The sequence below is a fragment of the Elephantulus edwardii genome, unplaced genomic scaffold, assembly GCF_000299155.1.
Source record: "Elephantulus edwardii isolate Elephantulus edwardi_28Jun2011 unplaced genomic scaffold, EleEdw1.0 scaffold00012, whole genome shotgun sequence".
In the NCBI taxonomy this organism is placed as follows: Eukaryota; Metazoa; Chordata; class Mammalia; order Macroscelidea; family Macroscelididae; genus Elephantulus; species Elephantulus edwardii.
The window spans coordinates 3,085,663-3,102,793 of NW_006399762.1; the positions used below are offsets into that span (position 1 = coordinate 3,085,663).

Consider the following 17,131-nt stretch of genomic DNA (forward strand, 5'->3'; position numbering starts at 1 on the left):
TAAAAAAAAACACCAAACCCAACAACACAAAACTCCACTATCCAGAAAATAAACCACATACATACATAAAAACTACTCACGAGGGTTTTCTGTAAATATAAAACCTTTCCCTCTCATGGTCTTCTTCTTTTTCATCCTTGTCAGAATCTTCACTGGTAGAAGACAAGCTGTCATCCCTTCGGCCTTCTTCAGGTTGGAAAGGAATATTTGGTGAAAAGCCTCCTGGAGTTTTGGGAGAACTGAACACAGAACATGATCCTTCACTATTAGATGAGTAATGGCACGGGCCATCAATAGTTACTGACAAAAGATCCAGTTCTGTCTCCTCTGGAAACTGAGTGTAAAAAAAGAGAAAACAATTTAGATTCCTCTTACAAGTCTCTTCTCAATTAAAAAAACAAAAACAAACCACAGGAAAAACATATAAAGTTAAGCATTGAAAACGCTGTCAGAGTTTAATTTTCTCACTCTGAACTGAAGGAAATGTCAGATTTATGAGCACATAAAATGGCATACCAAGGAAGGAAGCAGAATGTCAAACCACAGAAAGTCACATCATTGACAGACTCAAAATCAGAGTGAAATTTTACTTTACATTAACATTTATCATCTTATTAGTACTCATTGTAATTCTTTAAAGAATAATTAAACATGCTGAGGTAGAAAAAGAAAGTGTGATTAATTTCAGATCAGAAATGGCAAGAGCAAATTAGTGATCAATGAACATGCAGTGTAAGTAGAGTGTAGTGTTGTCTTATGATTACTCATGAAGGCTCTTTGTGGATATAGTTTAAAAATAACTCTTAATGGATTGAAGGGACCGCTTGTGACCTAAAAGTAAGTAGCTGCGCTGCTAAGCGTCAAAGATGTTTTTTGAATCCACCAGCCTCTCCATGGGAGAAAGATGGGCAATCTCCTCCCATGCAATTTTCTATCTCTGATTTGATGGCATACCACAATGGGTTGAAGAGACAGGCATAAATAATTGAATGACTAAGTATGTATTAACCAATCAAACCTGTAAGTGTTGTTGTCAAGGCAAAAAGAGTTTGCATTTTTGGCTCTGGTAGCATAGGGTGTAACATGTTAGACTGTTAAACTGAAAGGCTGGTAGTTTTGGTCCACTAATCACTCTATGGGAGTAACACAGACATTTTCCTATGTAAACTTCAGAAACGCTATTGTGGGCTGTCATGAGTCAAAACTGACAGGACAGCAGTAGGTTCAGAGTTTGTATAAACCTCTTGTTACTAACTCAGGATTGTAATGACAGATCATTGTAGGTCAAAAGAGAATAAAACTTCCTATGACCTAATTTCTATTCCCAATTTCACAAGCTTGGTTAGTATTGTTTGAGAAAGTGATAATCTTTTGTAAACTGTAATGTGAAAGGTAATGCAATAATTTAAAATTCTTGGATGCTACTGTTGGAATCATAATGATGTCCTGCGATTCAAATTTCCAACATCTGTCACACAGAGCTCTTCTTCACATTCAGTAATCTCACTGACTCACTATCTCTTGGTCATTGAGGCTCTTTCAATTCATAGCTCAAAGTGACTCTCCATTATGTAAACTGCAGCAAGAGGAAGCTGTCAATCTCTCTTCCCAGGAGCTGCTGGTAGATTTGAACTGTCATAGATGCATATCCTTTGGGTTGGCAGTACTACTTGCTATGGACTAATCCCCAAGAGCTCCTCACTTACATAATACACATGTTACTAAGTAAATGTGTATTTTCTTTTTCAGAACATTTCAATTTTCAAAACTTGTGCTTGGAGTTTATACAGATAAATTATTTTGTAATAATGACTTTCAAAAACTTCCTTCATTTAAAAATAAAATAAAAAAAAAACACACCTGGGTTCAATTCTACCTAAACACAGAATTTGAACAGCAGAAATATTAAGAATTACTTAGCAGAATCTATTCAATTCACTGTAAATGTTTTATTTGAAAATTCTATTTTAGAAAAAGGATGTTTGTCAGCCTGACTAAATGTATTCATTGATTGAAGAGTTCCAAACCAAAATTCAGTTTGGCTTAATTTAGTATGACTTCAGATATGGACACACATCCACACACATAATATGGCATGTGATTTGGATCCACTAGCTGCTCTGCAAGAGAAAGATAGGAAAGCTCCTCAAACATGATTACTGCCTCTGAAAATCCACTAGAGGTTCAGCTAAAAATTCGTTCTGATTCAACAATACTTAACAACAACAAAAGGATACACAGGGTACTCTGGTGGCCTCATAATAAGGAATAGCCCTGCAGGGAGAGTGGTTCAAATCCACTAGTTTCTCAGCAGGAGAAACATAAACAATCTCCTCCTGTGCAATTTGCTGCCTTTGAAAACCTACGGGCAGATGAGCTGTGAGCTGGCTCTGACAACAGTAAACAACAACAGGATATATATTGAGCCTCTAGCTTCAGAGAGTTGAGGGAGAGAAACAAGTATGTGTAGAATAAGTGCTAGTTTTAATTTTTTTTTGTAACTTGACATAAAAATTATAGATGATAATAAAACTGTTTTCTTGTATCTACAGATTTTTGTGTTTGTTTTATTATATCTACAGATATACTATACATATACGTGTGTGTATAGATATATAAATAAAGTATATATGTAAATTTTAATTTTATATATAAATAATTAAATTTGTGAGTGACAAGGAAGCACATTTTCTATAGCATTTTGAACATCAGAATAATTTTTTTGTGGTTTATTTTTTGCATACACGCTCGTTTATATCAGTAATGCAAAAGACATAGCAATCAAGGATTACTATGAGATAGATGTGATAGAAGAATGAACTACTTTACCAGTGCATGGTTTTATAATGAAAGATTGATTTTGTTGTTGAATGTAGTAAATTACAGTTATTTACAGATTCAGTAAGTAACTATAATAAATTCTAGTTCTAAGTTTTTATTTTGGTGAGCTAATTTAGTCTCTATGGCAATACATTATAAATATATTAAGATAATTAATATGAAACTATATAGATGTATAAAACTAAATATATATATATATGTGTGTGTGTATATATATAGATATTTTTATCTATATACACACACACACACATACATGCAAAGGTTTAGGAGATATGTATGATGGGAAAGAGTTAAAACAATCCTAAGCCTTTACTATAAACATATGTAAAATACTTTTGAAGACTTAGAGAGAAATGTGAAGAAGATATCTTGAAGGCAGATTTTCAGGGCAATTAATTAGTTTTCAAGCAAAATTTACATTGTTCTTAAAAAGTACCTGAAAGTACCCTTCCCCAGGAGTGCTGGATTGTGGTGTACTTCCCCATACTGTATTTTTCAACTTAATTAAAATAATAAGAAAATTAAAAAAAATTATGAATAAAGAAAACAAATAATTTAAAAATAAAGAAAACAAGCATTTTTAACACCCTATCAAGTTAGACTACAACTTTAACATTCTTAATTTTTTGCCATATCCCGTTATCTATATATTAGAGATGAACAAAATATATAAATAAGCACTAGTATTATTTTCATATACATATTTACCTTTATGTAAAAGATCTACTATTTTAATATGGATCTTCATGTGAAAGAAAAGGTATTCAAAGAAATTTTGGCCTAAGAACCTGTAGTTACGGAGCTTTTATGCTATGTGCAGTACATAAACACAGTAGTAGCATGGTTCTCAATGGCACAAATGATGGCACACAAGTTGGTACTGTGAAGACATTTCAACCATTACAATTCACACTTTCACTTAAGTAATTAATTAGTATTAGATATTAGATACTTTATAATTATTACAGATTATTTTGCAGTTTTAATCTGTGACAAATATTTTCTCTTACTGTATCCTGGATATTGAAAGTAACTCTGGGTCCAGGAGATGCAGCATCAACTCGGATTTCTGGGAGTTCCTCAGTTTCTCCTACACGAGAACTGTGAGTAAAATACAAAGTTATGAAACATTAATATTACTGATTTTTAAAAGTATATTCCAGGACTTCAAAACAATCTGATTAAAGACACTGATATTTTGTTTCTGGTGCCCTAGAAGTAAGAAGCTGATCTACAATCTCAAAGTCAAGTGGTTTAAATTCACTAGCTGCTCCACAGGAGAAAGATGGCAATCTCCTCTTCTATGACTAACTGCCTCTAAAAACCCGCTGGAGGGTTGGTCCGATTCAATGGCACACAACAACAGTAACCTTATGTTAGGTTTTAACTTCTGGTATTACAATGGAGTTCTGGTAGCCTAGTGGTACTGCAATCTTAAAAGCACATGATTCTAATCCATCAGCTGCTCCATGGGAGAAGGACAGACAATCTCCTCCCACTCAATTAACTGCTTCTGAAAACCCATTGCAACATGAACTACAGGAAGGTTCAGACTCAATGTTACACAACAACAACAACAACAACACTGCAACACTTAAACACGAGCATCCCATATAAATAGACTTGAAATTCCGAGTAATACAAAACTACCTAAAACTATTTTAAAAAAAATCTTACTTCTCCCCAACCCCATGTCAGCCCTGTCTTTAACAGTGCTGTTATGCAGTATTTGTCCTTTTATAACTGAGATATTTCACTCAGCATAATATCCTCCGGGGTCACCGATGCTTTGTAATATTTTATGAATTTCTGGTTTCCAGTGCTGTGTAGTATTCCATTGTGTGAATATACCATCATTTTCTTATCCATTCATTTGTTGATGGACATTTGGGTTGCTTCCATCTCTTTGCTATTGTGCATAATGCAGCTATAAACATGTGTGTGCAACTGTATGTCTGGGTGGAAGCTCTAGCTTCTTTACCGTATATTCCTTGTAGTGAAATTGCTAAGTCAAATGGTATTTCTAAGGGGATAAATAATAAATACTACATTGGAACAGATGAAGGAAAGAACTGTTCAAAAGGAATATATAATCAGGTATTATCTGTATGACAACAGACTGGAATAAAAGATGCACAGCACAGTGAACTGGAGGAGGGGCATAGGGTTGGGGGAGGAAGGGATTACGCAACAATGAATGTTTTTCTTTTTAAAAAGTAAACTGAGGGAGGCAGGGAAGAAAATGTACAACAACGAATGAATGAATGAAAACCCAACTTTTCTGTAAACTTTCGTTAAAATCACAATTTAAAAAAAAAATCAGAACACGCCCCAAAAAACATTCATACCTCTAATACTGCTGATTTATTGGTAAAAAGTATTTTATTGCAATAATGTGTAACATTTCCACTTTTGTCATAGACTGAGTATGTGATTTCTCATTGATAAATTTAGTGCAGCTGATGCTAATATGCACATTTTATATGCACACTTAAGATACTTTCTAAATGTACACATAAAATACCTATAATTATATTTAATTACTAAAGCTTATACTACACTGTATGTATTTTAACAGACAGTTCTGGGCAGTTTGGTCATTTTGATTTAATTAACAGTGCAGAGTGGGCTGGGAACCTCTTACTTAATGACTTAGGAACTGGTGGGTGCACCTTTGTGATTAAAACCTGCTTGAATAAAGAATGATTTATAGTTACAGATTAAATTGGCAGTTTATTGTGCTTGGGGAGAACATTATTCCAACTGGTACAGCTCTTGTCAGCTAGTTTGCTGTACTGAGATAACTGTGGGTTGCTCTGATAACTGAAAGCTACGCCACTGGTGTGTTAAATGGCAAAAGGGTTACTTATAGTATATCAGGCTTTAGTAGAGTTCCCAGATTAAGACAGTCTAGGAAACAGGATGGCCATAAACTTTTTAAGTGGCGGGCCTCTGAAAACCCTACAAACAGTAAAGGAACACAGATAGTTATAAGATTTGTGGTAGAGCCCAAATTGGAGGTTAGTCAAAATGAGTAAAAATAATGGTAAACATCCTTCAATCTTTAGAACATAAAATATACATAGCTTGAATGCCAGAAAATGGAAATCATGAAAAATGAAATGGAACAAATGAACATCAGTGTTCAGGGCATTAATGAGATGAGATGGACTACCTCTGGCCACTTTGAATCATATGGTATACAAGGCTAGAAATGAAAAAAGAAGAATGGTATTGCATTTATAGTAAAAAAAAAAAATCAATTTCTATTCTGAAATACAATTTTTTTGAGTTATAGGATATTATCCATATGTACACAAGGAAGACCTGTTCTTAAGACTATCATTCAAATATACACTTCTACATCTAGAGACAAAGAGGAAGAAACTGAAAGTTTTTACCAAATCTTGTAGTCTGAAATTAACCAACCATGTGATCAAGAGGTGCTAATGATAACTGGTAACTGAAGTTGGAAATAATGAAGGAATAGCAGTTGGAAAATATGGCCTTGGTGATAGAAATGAGGCTAGAAATAAAATGACCAAAATTTTTATTTTCAATGAATTACTCATTGAAACTACCTTTTTAAAAAGACACAAACAAGGGATCTCTGGTGGCCTAGTGGCAAGAAGCTGCACTGCAATCCCAGAGGCACACAGTTCAAATCCACCAGATGCTCTGCTGCAAAAGGAGGGACAATCTCCTCCTGTACCAATCAGATCCAATTTGACGGTACACACACACAAAAAGAATAAAATAAAAAAAAATTTTTTTAAAAGACACAAACAGCAGTTTTACACATGGATACCACTTGATGAGCTGCAGAGGAATCAGACTAACTACATCTGTAGAAGGAATCATTGGAGAAGCTCAATACTGGCAGTCAAAACTAGGCCTGGGGGAACTGTGGATTAGACCATAAATTATTCATGTTCAAGTTCAAATTAAGGTGGAAGAAAATGAAAACAAGTCCATGACAACCAAAATATGATTTTTAATCTATTTCCTCTGAATTTCAAAATCATCTTAAGAATACATTTGAAACACTGAACACCAATGATTAAAGACCCTTGATATCATCCATGAAGAGAGCTAAAGGTCATTACGAATACAGAGGAGAAGGGAAAAACCAAAATGTATGTCAGAAGAGACTCTGAAAACGGCACTAGAGTGTCAAGAAGCCAAAACAAAGGGAAAACATGCTGAAGTAAAAGAGCTGAACAGAACATTTCAAAGGGCAGCTTGAAGAGACAAAGCAAAGTGTTATAATGAAATGTTTAGAGAGCTGGCATTCGAGAGTAAAAAGAGAAGAACTCACTCTGCATTTTTTTTAAGCTGAAAGAACTGAAAAACAAATTTAAGCTTTGAGTTGCAATAATGAGAGATGTTGTGGGCATCTTATGTTGAATGACCCAGGAAGCATCAAAAGAGGATAGAATACTAGTCACTGTACCAAAAAAACACTAACAACGAAAAATTTCAGGAAATATCATATAAGCAGGAGCCAAAAGTAATGAAGGAGGAAGTGGAAGCTGCACTGAAGACACTAGCGAAAAATAAGACCCCAAGAATTGATGGATTACCAATTGAATTGTTTCAATTAACAGATGCAGCCCTTGATACATTCATCAGTGTATGCCAGGAAATTTGGAGGACAGCTGTCTGGCTAGTGTATTGGGAGGGATACATATCTGTTCCCATTCCCAAGAAAGGTGATCTAATAGAATGTAGAAACTATTGAACAAAATCATGAATATCATATGCAAGCAAAACCCTGCTATCGATCATTCAAAAATGGCTAGAACAGTATAGTGAACTGGTAGAAGTTCAAGCAGGATTTAGAAGAGGCTGTGGCATCAGGGATATCACCGCTGATATCAGAGGAATCCTGGCTGAAAGTTAAGAATAACAGAAGAATGTCTATTTGTGCTTTATATACTATGAAAAACATTTGACTCTGTGGATCATAACAAATTATTGGATAATACTGAGAAGAATGGGATTCTAAGAGCACTTAATTGTGCTCATATGAAACCTATACCCAGACCAAGAGTCTGTTCAAAACGGCAAGGGAATACTACATGATTTAAAATTAAGGAGTGCAACAGGGTTGTATTCTCTCTCCATACTTATTCAATCTGTACGCTGAGTAAATTATTTGAGAAGGTTGACTCCATGAAGAAGAATGTGGGATCAATATCCTGCCGTTATGCAGATGACACAACCTTACTTGCTGAAAGTGAGGAGTACTTGTAGCATTTGCTGCAGAAGCTCAAAGACTACAACCTTCAATATAGACTGCATCTCAATGTCAAGAAAGCAAAAATTCTTACCACTGGACTGATAGGTAACATCATGTTAGATGGAGAAAACAACTTCATCTCACTTAGATCCACAATCATCAACACCCTCGCTACCAGAAGTCAGAAAATTGGGAGATGTACTGGAGAAATTTATAGTTCGGGACCTCTCCAAATTATTGAGGGGCAATGATATCAGTTAAAAGGCTAAGGTGTGTCTGATTCAGGCCATGGTCTTACTGATCACTTGCTACGCATGTTAGAGTTTTAAGTATGACAGAAGAATTGATGCCTTTGAACTCTAGCGTTGAAAAGACTGCTGAATATTCCATGACCTGCTAAAAGAACAAACAGATAATGTCTTGGAGAAAGTGAAGCCAGAGTTCCCTTAGAGGCAAAGATGATTAAAGCTTTGCCTCATATACTCCAGGCAGGTTACTAGGAGGGGCTATTCTTTGCAGAGGAGCATGATGACTACCAGAATGAGCTGTAGAGTGTCAGGAAGTGACAGCATGGCACAGGATAGGACAGGGTTCAGATCTGTTGTTCACAGAGTCACTATGGGTTATACTCGACTCAATGGCACCTAACAACAACAACAACAAATACTGCAGTATAAATATGATAAAAAATTCATAAAAAAAGATTTGTTTGACAATACTTAGCATTATTAGTATTACTTCATATTTAATAATACTAAGGATATTGACTAATATTTTTTATCCATAAAAAATTTTATCTTTTTCATCCAATTTTTTATCCTTTGCCATCTGCTAGCATCTCCACAATGAGTTGTACTGCTAAACCAAAGGTGGCGCCTGTTTAAAGTCCACTAGCAGCTCTGTGGAAAAATATGGGGAATATAGTTCCCATGTGATTTACAGCCTCCGAAAAATCCGCTAGAAGGATCAGTTGTGAGCAGGTTCTATATAGCTCAATGGCAATTATTTAATTTCTTTTTCTCAGTATATAACTGTGGTGCAGTAAGTTTATTATTCAAAATAGCTTTTTCCACGTGGCCTTGACTTTTGCCACATGTCTGGGGAGGAACATGCAAATTGGTATAAAAACTATTAATGATGGGCTTTGGTAGTCTCCCATTCCATTAGGTTTAAATGGAGCAGGTTCAGCAGGAAATGATAGGAATGTTTCTACCAGCAAAAAAACAGCAGCAGAAAATGCAGTACATGTCCTTCAGGGCCTCATGGATTCTTGTGCAAGATGGAGCAATAGCAGTGGGGAACCAGATACCAAAGTGAGACAAAGTTCATCTGGGACATCCATCCCAGGGAGGCAGAGCCAGCAGCATTTGTTCAAGCTCATTAGAGGATAGGAAGCGGTGGGGAGGGAGAAGTCATAACTGGGAGGGCTAAGAGATTTTATAACAATGACCTTGGTCAAAGGACCTTTGAGCACTCCCAAGAAGCTGTCCTGAATGAAAAACTGGATCCAGCTGCCGACTGGAATTATAATTGATTGGTAGAAGATCTATTAACAATCTGCGTTATGCAGATGACACAACCCTGCTTGCTGAAACTGAAGATGACCTCATGCACTTGCTGCAGAGGGTCAAGGACTGAGGCTCAATGTCAAGAAGACAAAGATTCTCACCACTGGACCAACTGGTAGCATCAGGATGGATGGCGAAGAGATTGAGATTGTTCACAGCTTCAGTTTGCTCAGCTCCATGGTCAACACTCTTGGCACCGACAGCCAGGAAACAAAAAAACGTATTGTGATGGGAAAGTCTGCTGTTAGGGACCTCTCTAAAGTACTCAAGAGCAATGGTGTCTCTCTGGAGACTAAGGTCCGCCTGATACAGGCCATGGTTTTTGCAATCACTTGTTATGCATCAGAGAGTTGGACAATGACTAGGGAGGATAGAAGGAGAATTGATGCCTTTGAGCTGTGGTGCTGGAAAAGAGTATTGAATGTACCCTAGACTGCCAAGAAAACAAACAGATTCATCCTGGAGAGGGTTAAACCAGGCTACTCCTTGGAGGCAAGGATTCTTGGGCTTCGTCTCACATACTTTGGACATGTTGTAAGGAAAGACAGGTCCTTGGAGAGGGACATCATGCTTGGTAGGGTAGAGGGACAGCGCAGGAGGGGAAGACCCTCTATGAGGTGGACTGAGTCAGTGACTGGGGTAATCGGGATGGGTGTGTCAGAGACAGTGCGATTGGCACAGGATAGAGCAGGGTTTAGGGCTGTTGTACATAGGGTCGCTATGAGTCGCAAATGACTCGACGGCACATAACAACAACAACAACAACAACAACAACAACAATGAACACCATAAATGTGAATATGGTTCTATCAGTTTGCTGTGGTTACTGCAGCAGATCAATGGATCCTGTAATAGATCAGGGAAAGCCTGTGAGAGATGGCTGGTCTAAGAACTAGTGGAAGTAGGAGCAGGGAGTATTAGGGGTGGAGAAACACTTATGGCCTCACAGAACGTGGTTTTGTACTGTGGATTCTGTAGATGGGGACTGTTCCCTTGTGTGAAGTTAATGAAGGTTTGATGTAGCTACCCCAACATTGTCCACATTTTTTGTTTGTTTGTAAATTATTTTTATTGTTATTTTAATGAAAGTTTACAGAAAGGCTGGATTTGTATTTATACATTCATACAAATATGGGATATTCTAAGAACCAAATCCCTATGCACGTCAAAAAAATTCTCCAAGAAGGTAATAAGGAAACCCTCAGAATGGGAAAAAATATGTGGAAAAGACTTATCTGATAAGGAAGTCTGATCTAAAATGTATAGAATACATAGAACCTCAACAAGAAAAAGGTAAACATCCCAATCCCAAAATAAGCATAAATTATGAATAGACACTTCACCAAAGAACAAATTCAGATGGCAAAAACACACACGAACAAATGTTCAAAATTCCTAGCTATCAGAGAAACGCAAATCAAAGCTTCTATGACATCAACTCAACCCAGCAACAATAACCCTATATTTTTCACAATAACCTTCTGAATTAGAATTAAAAATAAGTAGTGGAAGCTGTTAAGGAAGTCAGTTTTCTTTGTTTCATTACTCAAAATCTATATTACCTTGCTCTTTCCATTCGCTTAAGTGGCGGTCTTCCGGAAGCCGTGATGCTTTTTGACCGGTTGTATGTTGGTTTATAACTCAATCCCCATTTATCCTTCAGGGAGGCAGCCTAATGAAATGGAAGAGATAAAAGATGACATTAAGTAAGTCTTTACTGCTACAATGCCCGGCCTCCTACAAAAGAAAATATTATTTAAAAAGTATTTTTTTTTTACCCCAGTTCAATGACAAGATACTTGTTATTACTTTGAAAGTCACTTTAGTGGAGCAGGAAATTAGTTACTCTAGTCTCAGGTCAAATAGGAGACTGGAGAAATGAAAATAGGATTCATTAACTGCATGACAGGACAGAGAAAAGAAGAAATAAAAAGACTGGGGTGAGGGAAGCATAAACACAGTGAGAAAAAAAGAGACTAAAAAAGGGGGAGAGGAAATAACAGTTAAAGGTAAAAAAGAAAGAAAATGTGTGGAGAAAAAAAAGTGAGAAACTGGCATAGGATTAGGATTAGGGTTAAGGTCATACACCTTAAATTTACCCATGGCTAACCAAGCCACAGAACTTTATTACAGTAGTGGTTAAGAAAGTGACTTGAATGCTATCCCTAGCTCTAGATTGCTCTTTCCAGATTTTTGGTGAAGGGAGTCAAAAGGTTAAGAAAATTCTTATACCATAGAGATTTAGGAGGCAAGAGGTAAAAGTAAAAGGAATTGGGAGAGAAATGTCAAAGAAGAAAAATGTTATGAACTCAAATGTAATTCCAATAATTGCTCTAATCCTCTCTATCTAGTTGTATATTTCATAATTACCAACCATTAAGTCCTATACAAATAGCACACATAACATTTTAAGTATGAATGCTATGGATATAGTAGAAAAAACTTTAAAACAGAATTATGTAATGTAAATAATAATTATTCATTTATTACTGTCAGAGGCCTGTGGTGAATAAATCAAGCTGAACTTTAATTTATCTAGAACAGTATCCAAACTGGATTCTCTGGGATTTTGTGGGTAATCACAAAAAGGTGAAACCAATGATCCCAGAAGACATTGTTGTTGTTGTTATGTGACGTCCAGTCGCTGGCGACTCATAGCAACCCTATGCATAACAGCCCTAAACCCTGCTCTGTCCTATGCCAATCTCACTGTCTCCAACACCCTCACCCTAATTACCCCAGTCACTAAATAAATCCACCTCATAGAAGGTCTTTCCCTCCTGCGCTGTCCCTCCACTCTCCCAAGAATGATGTCCCGCTCCAAGGACTGGTCCCTCCCTGCAATATGTACAATGTATGTCCGACGAAGCCTCAGAATCCTTGCCTCCAAGGAGCAGCCGGATTTAAACCTCTCTAAGATGAACCTGTTTGTTTTCTTAGCAGTCCATGGACACTGACACTATAGTCAAGTTATTTTCCCTTTGCTCTGAAGTAATCTTGTTCACATACTAGGGTGCCAATGAAATATCTACTTCTAGTTATATCCTGCTTGCTGAAACTGAAGAGGACCTGAAGCGCCTGCTGCAGAGTGTCAAGGACTGCAGCCTACATTATGGATTGAGGCTCAATGTCAAGAAGACAAAGATTCTCACCACTGGACCAATTGGCAGCATCAGGATGGATCATGAAGAGACTGAGATTGTACACAGCTTTAGTTTGCTTGGCTCCGTAGTCAACAGTCTTGGCACCAGCAGCCAGGAAATTAAAAGGTGCATTGCCATGGGAAAGTCTGCTGTTAGGGACCTCTCCAAAGTACTGAAGAGCAATGGTGTCTCTCTGGAGACTAAGGTGCGTCTGATACAGGCTATGGTCTTCGCAATCACTTGTTATGCATCAGAGAGTTGGACAATGACCAAAGAGGATAGAAGGAGAGTTGATGCCTTTGAGCTGTGGTGCTGGAGAAGAGTATTGAGAATACCATGGACTGCTAGGAAAACAGATTTGTCCTGGAAAGGGTTAAACCAGGTGGCTCCTTGGAGGCAAGGATTCTGAGGCTCCATCTAACATACTTTGGACATGTTGTGAGGAGAGACCGGTCCTTGGAGAGGGACATCATGCTTGGGAGGGTGGAGGGACGGCGCAGGAGAGGAAGGCCCTCAATGAGGTGGATTGATTCAGTGACTGGGATAATTGGGATGGGAGTGTCAGAGACAGTGCGATTGGCACAGGACAGAGCGGAGTTTAGGGCTGTTGTACACAGGGTCGCTATGAGTCGCAAGTGACTCAACGGCACATAACAACAACAACAAGTTATGCCAAGAAATCTGAAGGACAGCCAGCTGGCCAACTGACTGGAAAAGAGGGCAGAAAATATCAAACAATACCATTAATATCACATGCAAGCAACATTCTGCTGAACATTATCCAAAAAAGATTGGAGAACTATGTCAACAGAGAACTGCCAGATGTGCAGTTTCGATTTAGAAGTCTTGGTACTAGGGATATTATAGCTAATGTTGGATGGATCTTGGCAGAATGCAGAGAGTACCAGAGGAGTGTCTACTTGTGTTTCATTGACTATGCAAAGGCTTTTGACTATGTGGATCACAACAAGCTGTAGCGGACTCTGAGAAGAATGGGAATCCCAGAACATTTGATTGTGCTTATGCGCAGCCTATACTTGGACCAAGAGGCAGTCATCAGAATAGAGCAAGGAGACACTACATGGTTCAAAATTAAGAAGGGGAGAAGGAATGTGGAATCAGGATTGGTGGAAGAGTCATCAACAACCTGCATTATGCAGATGACACAACCCTGCTTGCTGAAACTGAGGAGGACCTGAAGCACTTGCTGCAGAAGGCCAAAGACAGCAGCCTTCAATATGAACTGAAGCTCAACATCAAGAAAACAAAGATTTGCACCACTGCACCAAGTGACAGCATCAGTATGGATGGTGAAGAGATTGAGATAGTTAAACTGTTTTAGTTTGCTTGGCTCCACAGTCAACACTCTTGGTACCAGCAGCCAGGAAATCAAGAGACTAATTGCATTGGGAAAGTTAGCTGTCAGGGACCTCTCAAGAGTGCTGAAGAGCAACATCAGGCTGGAGACTAAGATGTGCCTGATCTAACCTATAGTCTTTGCATTTGCATGCTATGTATCAGACGTCTGGACTGTGATTAGGAATGACAGGAAGAAAATTGATGCCTTTGAGCTGTACCATGGACTGCTAAGAGAACAAACAGGTTTGTCCTGGAGCGGGTGAAGCTGGAATGCTCCTTGGAGTCAAGGATTATGAAGCTTCGTCTGACATACTTTGGGCATGTTGCAAGGAGGTCCTTGGAGAGGGACATCAGGTTTGGGAGAGTGGAGGGATGGCGCAGGAGAGGAAGACCCTCGATGAGATGGATCGATTCTGTGATTGAAGTGGTAGGAGTGAGTGTGCTGGAGATATTGAGGTTGGCATAGGATAGAGCAGGGTTTAGGGCTCTTGATAGAGTGGGGTTAAGGGCTCTTGTAGATAGGGTCGCTATGAGTTGAAAGCGACTCGATGGCACATAATAACAACAACAACAGGGGGAGGGAGGTTTTAGCCAATTTTCTTTTTAAAAGACAATTTTAAGATTCGTTTATTTTAAAACAAAATTCTGTGGTTTTTCTAGTAACAAGAGCACCTTCATACAAAACAATCAGCCTGAATTTTAATAACTTTTATTTTCCAATTAAATGTCTATTAGATATTCACTTAATTACTCTAATTAATTGTAATACTACCACTCATCCATCAGTTTGCTGCTCTGAGATTAACATGTTGTCAAGATGCTGGAAGCTACGGCACCAGTATTCCAAATTACCAGCAGTGTTGGTTACTCAGGTAGACAATTTTCAGTGGAGCTCCTATACGAAGATAGCCTTCTTAAGAAGCAGGACTAGACATCACTGTTGAAATAATGGGCCCTCCAGTACTCTATGAATAGTGGTAGAACATGGTCCACTAGAGTTCTGGAAGATGAATCACTTGAGTTGGAAGATGTTGTTGTTGTTGTTGTTGTTTAATGCCGTCGAGTCGTAGACGACTCATAGCGACCCTATGAACGAACAGCCTGAGCACTGTTCATACACAGAGCTTCCGGAGGCAAGCCATTTCGGAAGTGGATGCCGCTCCTGCTTCCAGGCTTGATTTAGTCAGGAAGCTCCAGTAACTTTAATGCAGAAAAAATTATATCCAAATAAACATATCCATTAAAAGCAATCTCTTTTAAGACTATCCCAGACTATCACTGAATAAGACAATTGCAACTTCATTTTTCTAACTACTTTCTTAGCTACTTTATAAATGACTCAAGAATAGGTTTCATCTTTTGGTCACTACATATTTTTAAAAGCATTCTTCATTTTTATCCCAAATTCTACATATAAAATTTACCATGAAATAATTTTTTTTTTTACACATCAAGTTTCTGCTTTACCTAGATACCAAATTAATTCTCATTAAATGTAAATTGCCTCACAGAATATAATTTAAAAATGGCAGTTATGACATTAAGGACATTCTAAAATAATAAGCAACAGTTGGAAGATAGTCTGCTTTCAAAGGTGGATGAAGTAAAGCTTTCACCCAATTAAGGGAATGTACAATGTATAAAGTATGTTATTGTTATTGTTGTTATGTGCTGTTGAGTTGCTTGTGACTCATAGCGACCCTCCGTACAACAGCTCTGAACCCTGCTCTATCATGAGCCAACCGTATTGTCTCTGACATTCCTGTCCCTATCACCCCAGACACTGAGTCAATCTTTCTCATTCAGTGCCTTCTTCTCTTGTGCTGTTGCTCCACCCTCCCAAGCATGATGTCCCTCTCCAACACACCCAATATTGGTGAGCTCAGGGGGACTGATATCAGCCATACTTAATCTGACAATCATGATCTACTATGCTGGAAATGACAAACTGAAGAAGAATGGTTTCAGATTTCCCAGAAGAAAAAAAAACAACAAAAACATTTCAGGATCTACCCTGAAGCACAACACTGTGAGTTTTGATTTGTATACTATTCAAATGCATACAAGAAATATGTTTATACAATTATTATTCAAATATAACCACTAAAGAATTAACTACTAAAGGCAAAGATGCAGAAAGTGAGGATTCCTACCAACTTTTACAATTTGAAAGATGTATTCACTGGTGACTGGAATGCAAAAATTGGAAACAAAGGCCTAGTACTTGGAAAATAGGACATTGGTGACAGATATGAGGCTGGAAACTCAATGATAAAATTCTGCACAATGTTTTTTAAAAAATATTTGCAATGACTATATCAAACATAAAAGGTGACTGTAGGCATTGGTCTCACCAGATGGAATAAACAAGAACCAGACTTACTCTATTTGTAGAAAGAGATGATAGAGAAATTCAGTATCAGCATTCCAAACAAGACCAGGGGCTGACTGTGGAGCAGAGACTATCAAGCACACAGATGTAAGTTCAAATTGAAATGGAAGAAAATGAAAACAAACCCAAGAGGGTAAAAATGTGACCCTGAGCTTATCCTACCTGAATTTAAAAGCCATCTCAAGAACAAATTTGATGCATTGAACACTAATGACCAGAGGAATTGTGATGACATCAAAGACATCATCATTGAGGAAATAAAAAGTCCTTAAAAGGACAGTACAGAAAGACCAACACAGACATCAAAAGAAACTCTTAAAAACTTGTTCTTCATTGTTGCCGCTGTCACATGCTATCAAGTATGCCTCACAACCATATTGTTCATAGCAACCCTATGAACAAACAGATTTGAACTCTGTCCTATCCGGTGCCATCCTAATCATTCTAGACAGATTTAAACCCATTTTGGAAGACACTGTATCAATCTATCTGATCGAGGGTCTTCCTCTCTTTCACCACGCATGAAGTCCCTTTTCAAACAATAGCCTGTCTTAATAATATGCCCAAAGTATGCTAAACTTTCTCT

At 37.7% G+C, this 17,131-nt stretch overlaps 1 protein-coding gene across 1 annotated transcript in view; it reads right to left on the reverse strand.

The window, feature by feature from the left end:
• KIAA1109 (KIAA1109 ortholog) overlaps nucleotides 1-17,131 on the reverse strand; it is a 249,312-nt gene that overhangs the window by 34,710 nt on the left and 197,471 nt on the right. The window contains exons 62-64 of the mRNA XM_006881048.1: nucleotides 11,214-11,323; nucleotides 3,852-3,942; nucleotides 81-334 (exon numbers count right to left, since the gene is read on the reverse strand). Of these exons, the coding sequence (XP_006881110.1) occupies nucleotides 81-334; nucleotides 3,852-3,942; nucleotides 11,214-11,323 (455 nt within the window). The remainder of the gene's footprint in view (nucleotides 1-80; nucleotides 335-3,851; nucleotides 3,943-11,213; nucleotides 11,324-17,131) is intronic.